Below are 12338 nucleotides of genomic sequence, written 5' to 3'. Positions count from 1 at the left end.
AGCAGGAATATAAAATCTTAATTAACAGATTTATAATGTCTCATCAGTTATCAGGAATTTATCATCACATGAACAGTTAATGCATTGAAAGACCTAAACTTACCTCTTATTGGTTTTGTAACTATTCCTGTTATGCCACTGACAAAACCCTACCAAGAGAAACAAGAGACATTACAAATACACTTTCAGATTGGTTTTCATTTTTTACATTTTTTCTTATCACTTCTTTGATGAATAGCCTCAGAAGCACATCTGATTGAGTATCCTGAAATTCATTGCAATTTAACAGAAGCAGAAGCTGCTTCACAGTCCTACCTTCTCTTCTACTCTTGTATATTTTTTTCTAGAACTATCATTCAGTTGTGACCATAGGTTTGCAAAACCAGAATTCAAAATGGAGTAACAGCTCTCTAGTGATTAGAGCAGTCTCTATATTTGTTACTCTTGCCTACCTAAAATTCATTAATCTTTTCAAAATGTTCTTTGCCTTACAGAAACTAATCCTTTTCCACCACGAGTGATACCCTCTCTCAGACCAGTGGGTTGTTTATTCATGGCTTCTCTCCTTTTCTGCTGGTAATCCTCATCCATAGTTATTGCAGCTACACCTTTTGCCATAGCACCAGTGATTCTTGATGCAGCACCTGCTAATCCACCTATTGGAAAAACAAAAGTAAGATGCCGATGAAACTTACAGACGCTCACCTATATTGGTTACTATCGAGCATACTACCCTGACTGCTGAAACTTACCAACAGCTCCCCCTACTAGTGCTTTAAGTCCTAGTGCCATTCCTTCTATAAATTCTTCAGGACCCTGGATGGCTCCCTAAGGAAAAAAAAAAAAAAAAGGGACACATTTATGCTATGCTTAAAATCCTACGCATTGCATATTTTTAAATCTTACATTGTTATTGGAATTTACATATATAATGAAGAGAATAAGAGCACAAGACCAAGTGACAAAGTATGAAAGTGCTCACAGGAGCACCTGTTAGAGAAAGAAATACTATTTTAGAATACAAATTAATTTCCTGAAATCTACTTATTTTAAGGCAAAAGGAAAAAAATGACCAGATTTATTTAAAAAAACACACTTAAGGAAAAAATTTGAGTTAAATTAAATGGACTACTCTCTTCTTTTTAACTCACTTTATTTTTCTAGTACCTTTTCCTGGCAATTTCCCTTTAAATTTTCAATTTTAAATCTAAATTTAAAACTTAAAAAATACTTAGATATTAATATTTTCAATATAATTAATAATATCCATATTTTCTAAATAATTCATATCTATCTACTTGTGTTGTATTTTATAAAAAGGCAGTAAAGATTTTTACCTGGTAAGGTTCATAGAAGAATGCTTCTACTCCTTCAGACAAGCCCCTTATGAATCCAAATGGATTACCCAAGACATCAAGGCCAAGAATAAGAACATACATCTGTTTAATAGCCTAAAATAAAAATAGTTAGCATTAAAAATATTTCAGTAATTACACTAAGCTAAAGGCAAACAGCATGGTGTATCAAGATTTTTTTAAAAAGTGGAAGTAACATAAGTTTAAAATAAAACCCTCAAATTTATATGGAAAAGTAGAAGTATTTGTATTAAAAAAGGATCTTAAAGTGAGTAAATCATAAGTCAGCCAAATAAAGATTACTCCCTACAAGCATTTCAGAAATAACTGGCATTAATGTTTTGGAAACTTTACAAAGCAAGCACATTACCTAAATTTCTCTCATACTATAGGATAAGATTTGGTCTGTTTGCATATGCTAAAACATTTTTTTTCATGATCACTGCAAAATATTGTATCTATAGGAAGTATAATTCTATTTTTATAAAAAGGTTGAGCATCTCCTAGGAGATTTTGAATTTTCCCACTGGGAAAAGAAAGGGTCAGAGAACAACAGATAACTCATTTACCAATTAAAATTCACCGCACAGACTTTTTCTCCTTTAAATACTGTGCATTAAATTAATATATCCAAAGAATTGCTTATTATTAATGATGGATGCACAGAACATGACTAAAGCCTTTTAAGCAAAAAGGGTGTCTGCTGGATTGTCTCCACTGGATGACAGGACCTGAACAGTACACAAAGTCCAAAGAGAGATCATAATTCATATAATGTCAAAGAAAAAATGATTAATATTTTTATGCCAATTCTGCTCTATCAGAACTGCACTGAGTTTGCTTTCACTATCCATTCCAGCAAATTGTTTTGTTACCCATGCCACATTTTGTCTAGTCATAATTTGGAAACAGCACTTGCTCCCAAAATAAAGGCAACAGGACTCAGCTAATGAATAATTGTTTTGTATATGTTTATGTATTTAACCATTGTACAAACACACAAGCATTTTTTTTTCACAGAACCAAAGCACACAGTAGTGGTTTCAAAATATAAATTTAAATTTACTTATTCTAACCTGTTTTGAATAATGCCTTATAACTGCTGATTGGAGCTGTTGTGTAGTACAGAAGTGATAGCTGAGTTCAAAAAATGCCAACCTAAAAAAAAAAAGGAGGAAAAAGTTAAGAGTTAAGTCCTTATTATCACAGTCATAGAATGGTTTGGGTTGGCAGGAATCCTATAGATCATCCACTTCCAAACCCCTTGCCATGGGCAGAGAGACCTCCCACTAGACCAGGTTGCTCAAAGTCCCATCCAGCCTGGCCTTGAACACCTCCAGGCAGGGGGCTACCAGAGATTCTCTGGGCAATCTGTGCCAGTTCTCACCATCCTCACAGAAAAGAATTTCTTCCTAATATCTAATCTAAAACTACTCTCTCCCTAACACTACACACCTTGACAAAGAGTTCCTCCCCTTCTTTCCTGTAGGCTCACTTTGAGTACTGGAAGGCTTCTATAAGGTCTTCCTTGAGCCTTCTCTGCTCCAAGCTGAACAACCCCAACTCTCTCAGCCTGTCCTCACAGGTGCTCCAGCCCTCTGGTTATCTTCCTGGCATTACTCTGGACCTGTTCCAACAGGTCCATGTCCTTTTTGTGTTGGGGGCCTCAGAGCTGATTGCAGTACTGCAGGTGGGATCTCACTGCTGGCCATGCTTCTTTTGATGCAGCCCAGGACACAGGTGGCTTTCTGGGCTGTGAGTGCACATTTTTGGCTAATGTTCAGTTTTCCATCCACCTACACCCCCACATCGTTCTCTGCTGGGCTGCTCTCAATCCACTCATCCCCCAGCCTGTATTTGTGCTTGGGATTGTCCGGACCCATATTGTGCAGAGCAAAAGGCACGTAATATTGGTTTAATCTTTGGAAGTAATATCTGCAATCATATTTTTCACCTACTTGAAGACAACATCTTGTACATCTGTGAGGGTGGCTCCTATACTCTGTAGCAGGAGATTTAAGGACTGAAGTGGTATCAATTCATTCTTTCTTTCTTCTTTGTTACTATCTTCTCCACCCGTACTGACTGAAAAGCTTAGGTGCAACTAAAGAATGGAAATGAGATTAGGAAATAACATAGTTGGTTATTGGAAGTATTATATTTCTATATTTATAATAATTTAGATGACTTTAAAATTAAGACATTTCTAATGTTGATTGAAATCAGACTGCCTTCATAACAGAGAACATAAATACATCACATAAAGCAATAAAAAACCACTGACATTTAAAGGCAAACTGAATAACCGAAACTACCTTTTGCTTGAAATTGCTTACTCATGTTTTCAGATAAGGTCTCCAGAACCTTTTAGCTACAGTTAAACTTATTAGCTTGCTGAAAAAAAATTTGTTTCTGTAACTAATACCCAAAATCAAGGAGACTGAAAATAACATAGCATGGTGTCCAAGCAGGAATAAAAACCAAAGGCCTGAAAACAAATAATTATTAACACAAGTTTCACAGGTGCTAAACAAACAGGGGAACAGGTATACAAGAAAAACCTGACCTGTGCAGACCTGAATTAACTAAAGTATTTGTTTCACAGAAATTAAGGTGACAGTCTCAAAAGAAAATCATTCAGGAAAATTATTCAAAGGCTCTATAGTGCAAAAGTGCATTCAACAGTTTTCAAAATTAGATGAAAGGAAGCTATGTGTGTTTCTGATTCTCTGAAGGCAACATCATGTGCAATTCATTTATTTATGGTATAACAGAGCTTAATCAGAGCTTGTGTCAAAGATAGATAGCTTGTCTTGCGGAATGATTGTCACTTAAATCACAAATTTCATAACTGTCAAAGACTAATCTTTTACAAAATCTGAAGCCCATTTATTCTATTCTATCTTCTCCATGTCATTTTTCTTGTCAAATATGACAGAAAACATTCAAAAATAAGCTTTTGTTTACCTAACAAAGTGATCACTCTGTTATCTTAACATGTAAAGGGCATTTTATTCTTGTCAAGTCCTCAGCAGTTTTTGTAATCAAAAAAGTGGAGACATACTTAACGACCAACTAAATATACTTGGAATGTGTTAGCCTGAGATGTTTTTATAAAGCTAACCAAGCATTTCTTGGAATGATGTGTTTTAATAGCAGACTGTTTCTAACATCCCACCAAATACTGTAAAGAGGTGAAACTCAAACCATTCTTTGATCTATTGCCCATGGGATGGATGGGAGATTCTCTTAGTGACAACTTTACAGAGCCTTCAAAATACCATCACTGCTTTAACAGTGGCAGCTATGCAATAATTGCAAAACGAAGTCTAGTAAGCTAAAAATGCACAAGCGTTAGATTTGGGTGAACAGGATGTTGTTTCCATGCAAGTATACACATAGTATTCAACAGCTGAATGTGGGGAATGCGAATGGGGAAATAGCCAAAAGTAGAGTTTTCTGGAGTCAAATAAAACCCAAAAGCTGTTCTTCCAGTGAGTAAGTCACAGTAAAACAGAAAATGCCATTGCACAGTAATGCTGGCTATCTATGTTTTTGAGAAACGACTCATCCCCAATCCACAACACAATGTCTGCACTCAAACTAAAGTATTTTTCAAGGATCTCTTAATATAAAGAATTACCATCTATGAAGAAACTCATAGAAACAATCAAATAATGAACTCATAGAAAGGATGAATAAATAAATATAATAAAAATGCAAACCCTATATAAGTTACTCGCAACAATGTAAGCATTTTTCTTGGACATTCTTATTTTCAACCACCTCTACATTTCTTCATTTTGAGTGCCTCCTACACTGCAGGAGACAAAAACAGAGAGCAAACACAGGATATACTGTTAAAAAAGTATACCTTAATTGGAGAGATATGAAAATATTCATACAAGCTAATCTGTGATGTATCCATTGATGACACGCTCATCAGTTCTTCTTGAAGAGATTCAACATCCTTTTTGAAAAGTTCTAGCTGTGAAAGTATTTAAAAAAGAATATATTATTTTCAATTTTAGAGTATATAAAACCACCCTACATTTGTTAGAGATGCAATACACTGACTAGCTGTGAGGTATGTTGGAAAGGCAGCTAGCTTTGCTTTTGTTTTCTCATATCTGCACATCAGAGATTAAAAAAGTATTGCTGCCCAGAGATTACAGAAAAAATAAGGAGAAAATACTAAAAGGTTTCTCCAGTGTAAATATAAATTAAAAACTAGAAGGAAGTGTGGAACAGCAGCATGATTTAATTTCTGGAATATCATTTTAAGCAAGATACGAATCTTGTGAGAATTCTGTAAGTTTACAGCAAAAAAACTGATGTAAGATTTGTCTGCTAAGGGTTGTAGTTCAGTAGATACTTTCATATGAGAAAATTTGCTACTCTTGCATGGTATAATGTATTAAATATATTCAGTTTCCTACTTTTATTTCTTTTTCAATACTCTTAAAAAGAACAGCATGCCTATTGCAAATCAGAACTGCATCGTATCGATACAGCTTTGCGCGTTTTTTGGTTTACTTTGGCAAATGCAAGAAACTCTGGTTCCCCTGTTGCTTTGTGGTTTTACCTCAAGTTTTCATTATTACTTTCCAAGCAGACTACCTTGCACTCTATATTATCATATTTTATTTCTACTGTTCTCATGTACAAACTCCTCTCACTCTCCCTGAACAGTAATTCAATTCCCTCCCACCACCCTCTCTTCTCCACTTATTATCAACATGTCAACCGCTATCCTCCAACTGAATAATTATGCATAAAATTATGGAAGAAACTTTCACTTTCTAGTCATCCTTTCTCTTCACTCCTTTTACATGTTCTTGCTCTCAAGTGCAGTTGAGTTTCAGTGATTTCCTGGCCAAGATTTAATTTTTTTAAATAAGCTACACTGAGTTAAACTGTATTATTTTCACTTCCTTCCTGTCTTGGGTTCTTAATTAACTGATTCCTCAGGCATTAGAAGGACCAAAGAGTCTACAACAGCTGTAGTTTATTCTTTTCAGAAGGTTTTGGAGCTTTCTTTGCATAGCATGCAAGACTGAGGGCACAGGAGTTTGTCTACCTTGGGCAACAGTAACTCTGAAAAACCTCACAGCTTCACATTAGTCCCAGACAAAGCAATTAACCAGCTTTATGGACCCAGAAGACTAAGTTGCTCTTTTTTTTTTTTTTTAATATGAGTTGAATAACTCCAAACTTATTAATCTTTAAACAACAGAAGGTTTCTACCTCTTGGTCACTTGGAACATCAGTCTGTGTAAAGAATTCAGACAGAGCATATAGGAAGCCAAGATCTAATCTGAGATCCATCTCTTGAATCAGGACCTTGAAATATCTACATGTGAAACAAAAAATAATTATTAAGGTATTTAACAAAAATGTGTAAGACATTGAACTTAATCCAGGGTGTTTAGGCTAATTATATACTAAATCCAGATTGAGGATTTGTTTGTTCGTTTGGGATTTTTTTAGGGATTAGTCATTACTGTTGAAAAGAAGGTTTCTCATATTGGTGTAAGATAAACACATTTCTTGTATCCAGAACTATTTTAATTAAGTAGCAGCATATAACATTGTATATAGCACTGTTAAACATAAGAGTTTTTTCTAACTAAAAAAGACTACAAACCTGCATTAAAAAGACATTTAAAAATTCCTGGTTTACTCTGCAATTGTGTATATAATAAAGAGTTCTGAGCTTTCATCTAAGTGCTTGGATTTTTTCGAGACCGAGTTGGTGTAAAATTATCTTGCATTATGTTTGCCCATGCCATCATTTGAATTTTAAAGCTTGATTAAAGATGAACAATAAAAAAAGAGATATAAGATGACAAAATACTTACTTAATATGAGATATTTGTGAATGTCCTGCAGTTCTCATGACTATACTGACATCAGTAAATGGTTTTGGTGCTATGAAGTCGTAAAAAAAAGAAAGAAATCAGCATAGATTTTTATGATACACGCATCTTTGTATTTTTAATATGAAAATGTCATATATGTTCAGGATTTTCTCAATTCCATAAAGTTACATAATGGAAACAACTAAGATAGGAAAAAGAGCAGGAACAGAGGGGAATAGGAACACAAGGATGAACTAGGACATCAAATTTCTATTTCACTAATATTTGAAAATGTACCATTTACATTTAAAAGCAAATTAATATTGTTATAACCCTGGATTTATATAATTTCCTTAGTCATGGAATAAGATTTTCCCAAAGCTGATATAAAAACATTAAAAAAAAAAAGAATTCTGCAGATTTATGCACTGTACTTTGAAACTGATCATATTTAGAATGAACACCTGAGATCTTACTAGCTTCTGTACAAGCATATTCTTTGCCTCAATCCAGAACTTCTCCTAAGATAACTCGGGTCTTCCAGGTGACTTTATTGTCAACGAGATAATGGAGGAATGTAGTTCGTAGAACAGTCTACTGACATTGAGCTCTATGCTCCAAGTAATGGAGGAACTCAGAATGCTAAACACAAAACAAGCACAATAAAGTCTGCCACCAACAGAGCTTAAAAATGGTGCCTCAAAAAGCAATTTTGAGTTCAGACTGGCACTTGCACATATTTCTTACTAGTTAAGGTTATTTCTGATAGGTCACTAGGTCGCCTATTGCATGCAAGAAAATAGAAAAATAAGCATGATTAAGATAAACTATATATTTTGGGGCAGCAGGGAAAAGTCAGCTGACTAAAAATTAAAAGTGAACCCCCACCGCCCTGGAACTCCAAATGCAAGTAATATGGAAACAGTCCAATAGATTCACAACCATCAGGATAAGTCACAGTTTGATCTTATGGTCAGCAGTTAATTCTTCTCTCATTTTAGTCAGCATTAAGTTTTAGTTGTGGCCAAAATGCAGTTGCCAAAAGCCGATTTTAAGCTTGATGTAAATGTAAATTTGATGTTATGCTGTCCAAGAGCACTAAACTAGTGTGTCAAAAAGATGTGCTTAAAAGGTATGCTATTGACAAACGAAAGAAATTTTGTTTTCTTCTGATTTGTAACTGTTTAAATAGTTTTCTGTACAACTTTGTAAAGAAAACTGCTTCCCTATTGCTAATATTAGTATTTGTGCTATCTGTTGTCAGTAAGCTTATACAGACTTCATCTGTCAAAAGTGACATGGTCAACTTCAGTACAGCACGTTATCTTGGTATTTTAGAAGCAAGGATTATGTTAAACTAGAACAACAAACCTGAATCCAAGGTGATGGACTTTGGAGGTTTAATAGGATAGAACACAAAGGGAAATATGGCTCCAGGAATCTGGTTTTGTATCTAATAGGGGTAAGGACAGGACAAGGTGCAGCATATTAGCTTTTCAGTAGTGAAGTATTTTAAAATCAGGACAAACACAAGAATAATGAATATTACCTGCATCATTCCACAAATTCAAAAGGATAAAAAAAAAGCTGCTATTGTGATTCAAAATATCTCTAATTTTGAAAATGGAATAATCCAATCCAAATAGTCTAAAAAAGCTTCACTAAGTTGGTGGTAATAAACGGTCCACAGAATTTTTACAAAGCGTTTGCTTTTAAAAACTTGGACATAGGCAAGAGAACAAATTGTACATATTTTTTTGTTGGCTGTAGAGAAAGCTACATGAAAAAGCATGGAAAATGGATGCTAAATGTTCTTCCTGAGCAGTCATAGTTGTCTGTGTTGTTTTTTTTTCCTCAAAAGCATTTAAGTAATATTTCCAAAGACTGAAAAGCATCGATATAAAAGCCAATGAGTACAATTAAATTCAAAGCACAACAAATCCAAAAATTCTAGAAATAAATCCAAGTTTCCATAAAAGTGGCTTTTGCTTCATAAATAACACTGTTTTTGACAGGACTCACCTGCATCCTGTATATTTGAATTCTGAAAGACTTCTGATGTGCAGATGAACTGTATTCTACTTTTAAGGCTGGCAGATAATTCCTTCTGATAGGAATCTCATTCGGTTGTTGAATTTTCATGTTCATTCCATTAGGTGTTAAACATACCTATTGTATTATTAAAGAATATTTGATATGCTATGTGTTTTCAAAAGACTGCTTTTTTATACTTCAGAATTTACACTGTTCATTAACATTGTAAAAATAGCTTAGCAGTAAATGTTTTGCAGCTTCTAAGTCAGATGTCACAACTTTATTTAAAACATCAAATTTTGTCACAGATTTCAAGTAAAACTACAAAATATTGCATTATTTGGTGCATTACTGGCGTTTAGTACCAGGTTTTCCACACAAAAGACAGAGTAGTATAATGTAATAGCCTTCAGCTTAGATAAAACTTGTCTCATTTACCTATGCCATGTTCATTAACCTACAACACTATTCTAATGAGTATTTAGAAATTATCTACATAAAAGGACAGTAGCATTTGGAACACAATGTGCTTTCACACTCTAGAACAATTTCTGGAACTACGTTTTCATATGGATATGGCTGAATGACACATTCAAATTATGCCACAAAGCAGTTGAAAATTACAAGAAAAAAATCCCGAAACTAACACCTTGCCCTTTTCCCCAGTATAACAAGTGAGCCAAATGCAAAGCTTATTTACTGTAGTTTTATGCATATTTATTCCCATGACCAGCAAAAATGTTACACTTCAATTTCCAGGTTAGAAGCTACCAAAAAAGAAGCCCATTGCAAGCTTTCAAATGTTCATGGGTTTTTCTCTGAAGGTATTCTTTCTAGACAGAAATAAAGAAGGGTGAACAGATCAGGTAAATCAATAATCTCAATTTTAACTGGAAGTTTCTTCAAAGAGAGCAATATTAATATATTATCTTCTTCCTGCATATATATGTAAACAATAGAATTAGACAAGTATCAGTATTACCAAAACATTTGACTCCAATTCAACAATCTTGTTTTCGGAAGGAGTTAGCTCACTGTATTCTTTGAACTCTTGCTCTAATTTATCAGTTTGCTTAACACTCATTGGTCTCCATCTTGACTTCTTCTTGGGTTTTGTCTCCCAAACCACATCAGAACTTTGAAAATAAAACAAATGACCAAGAAAGAAGGCTTAGTTATCTCAAAACGAGTTTTACCTACCATAGTATGGCTTTTGAGAAGTTGTAACTACGGAATGAGAAACCACAACACAAAGCATTACTGTAGCAAGTAAAAGTGACCCAAACCACCCACTGTGTTGGTACTAAGTGGAAGCTAATCTCTCCAAAATCATGGGGAAAAAATAAAAAATTAACGGCAACTCTGTATAATTCTCCACTTTGATGAAGATAGCTATTTAAGGACACTTAATCAGAAAGCTTGGTTTCAACCATACTGTCACCCATTATTTTACGATATCAATGTAGTTTTCTCCACATACTCCTCCTGCATGTATGCGCTGCCCAGGGAAGTGGTAGAGTCACTGTCCCTGAGGTGTTTAAGGAGAGGCTGGATGTGGCACTTAGTGCCCTGGTCTGGCTGATGTGGTGGTGTTGGGTCATAGGCTGGACTTGATGATCTCAGAGGTCTTTTCTAGCCTCAACAATTCTGTGATTCTGTATTTTGGAACACCTGAATTTACTAGAAATTGAGAACTTCAAGTCAGGACAAAATGCCTCCTGAACTGTTTCTTTTGATAGCTAGTCTCTTCATTCCTTTTGATAGCTACCTCCTCTTCACTACTGTCTAAATCAATAGTGAGTTCAGTTTAAATCCTTACAGATTTTATAGTTGAGGTTTTGGGGTTTGTCTGTTCTGTTGTTTTGTTTTTGTTTTTTTTTTAATACTATGCCCAAGTCGGTTCTTTTCCTCTGTCTCTTATTTTTATTACTAATACACCAACAAAATTATTAATTGGCCTTAAAGGGCACTGGACTCTTTTCTGCTTAATTCCACTGTTTCTGTGAGAAGCTCTTGTGTCATATTTCACCTTGCAATCAAAAAGTAGGCACATGACAGGGCACAAGCCAACACTATTACGCCAGGCAGAGAGTATTTCTTCTTTCTAAAGTTACTCTATAGCCAACAAACATATACCTTTCCATGGTTTAGCTACATCTGTGCTTGTGTTCAGAAACACCAATGGCAGCACCACCAAACACAGGTGAGTTACAAGGCAAAACAAGAGCTACAAAATGGAAATTACTGGGAGTTTTCTCTCTTCTTCCAACTCTCCTGCCTCCCCACCCAAAATGTGCTGTGAACTGGTATGGTAAAACTTGTTTCTGCATGAATTTAGATACAAGCTGCCTTTCCCATTCTCTTTATAACAATACATTCACAAATGGGAACATTCTAATTAATAGGGTTTTCTTCAACATACCCAAGGAATAATCTCTTATGCTCAGAAAAAGCTTTGACATCCACTCAGGTCTTAAAGAGAAAACAATACAAACTATAACCACTGCTGGACTATTTACTACGGATGACTGCTTCCAAAATACTGATTAATTGAAATCTCAACATCACTTTCAGTCTAGGCCATTGGTTGCCACTTTTCATGCAGTGTTTCTACTGCCTAGACAGTTATCTGATCTCAGTTTCTCAGGTGAGGGCAAAGATTTGGATTTTCTTTGTGGATGACACATGTGAATATGTGAAACATAAATGTATGTGAAGATTTTGCTTGTTTGTTTTGCAATGTGGTGCAAAGAATTAATCAAGAGAAAAATACCTCACTCTAGCAATCTCAAGGCTGTGAATAAAGAGAAGTGTGCTGATTACGGGAAGTGTCCCTTGAGATTCTAAAAAGTCCCTGTTTGGAAATACATTATTTCTTAAGCATCACACAGAGTCTTTTCTGCTTCCCTCCGAAATGTTATACTTTAAAACCTCACATATTAGACCCTTGGAGTCACCATAATTTCTCAATCAAAACTAAAAAGAACTATAAGCCACTACTGCATCAAAATTTTCAATGTAGAATTCAGAATTAATATAAATTAATATAATTAATTAATTATATAAATATTATATATTAATATAATAT

At 34.6% G+C, this 12338-nt stretch overlaps 1 protein-coding gene across 1 annotated transcript in view; it reads right to left on the bottom strand.

The window, feature by feature from the left end:
• LOC104270404 (vacuolar protein sorting-associated protein 13A-like) overlaps positions 1 to 10387 on the bottom strand; it is a 24530-nt gene extending 14143 nt beyond the window's left edge. Inside the window, exons 1-12 of the mRNA XM_009864761.1 lie at positions 10233 to 10387; positions 9239 to 9385; positions 8588 to 8669; positions 7217 to 7286; positions 6603 to 6708; positions 5230 to 5343; positions 3314 to 3459; positions 2432 to 2513; positions 1338 to 1451; positions 753 to 828; positions 493 to 656; positions 104 to 149 (exon numbers count right to left, since the gene is read on the bottom strand). Of these exons, the coding sequence (XP_009863063.1) occupies positions 104 to 149; positions 493 to 656; positions 753 to 828; positions 1338 to 1451; positions 2432 to 2513; positions 3314 to 3459; positions 5230 to 5343; positions 6603 to 6708; positions 7217 to 7286; positions 8588 to 8669; positions 9239 to 9385; positions 10233 to 10334 (1249 nt within the window). The 5' untranslated portion in view covers positions 10335 to 10387. The remainder of the gene's footprint in view (positions 1 to 103; positions 150 to 492; positions 657 to 752; positions 829 to 1337; positions 1452 to 2431; positions 2514 to 3313; positions 3460 to 5229; positions 5344 to 6602; positions 6709 to 7216; positions 7287 to 8587; positions 8670 to 9238; positions 9386 to 10232) is intronic.
• Positions 10388 to 12338: the final 1951 nt, after the last annotated feature.

Source organism: Apaloderma vittatum, unplaced genomic scaffold, assembly GCF_000703405.1.
Source record: "Apaloderma vittatum isolate BGI_N311 unplaced genomic scaffold, ASM70340v1 scaffold1750, whole genome shotgun sequence".
NCBI classification, from domain to species: Eukaryota; Metazoa; Chordata; class Aves; order Trogoniformes; family Trogonidae; genus Apaloderma; species Apaloderma vittatum.
Note: the sequence above shows the minus strand (reverse complement) of the source record. Positions and strands in the feature narration are given on the sequence as shown.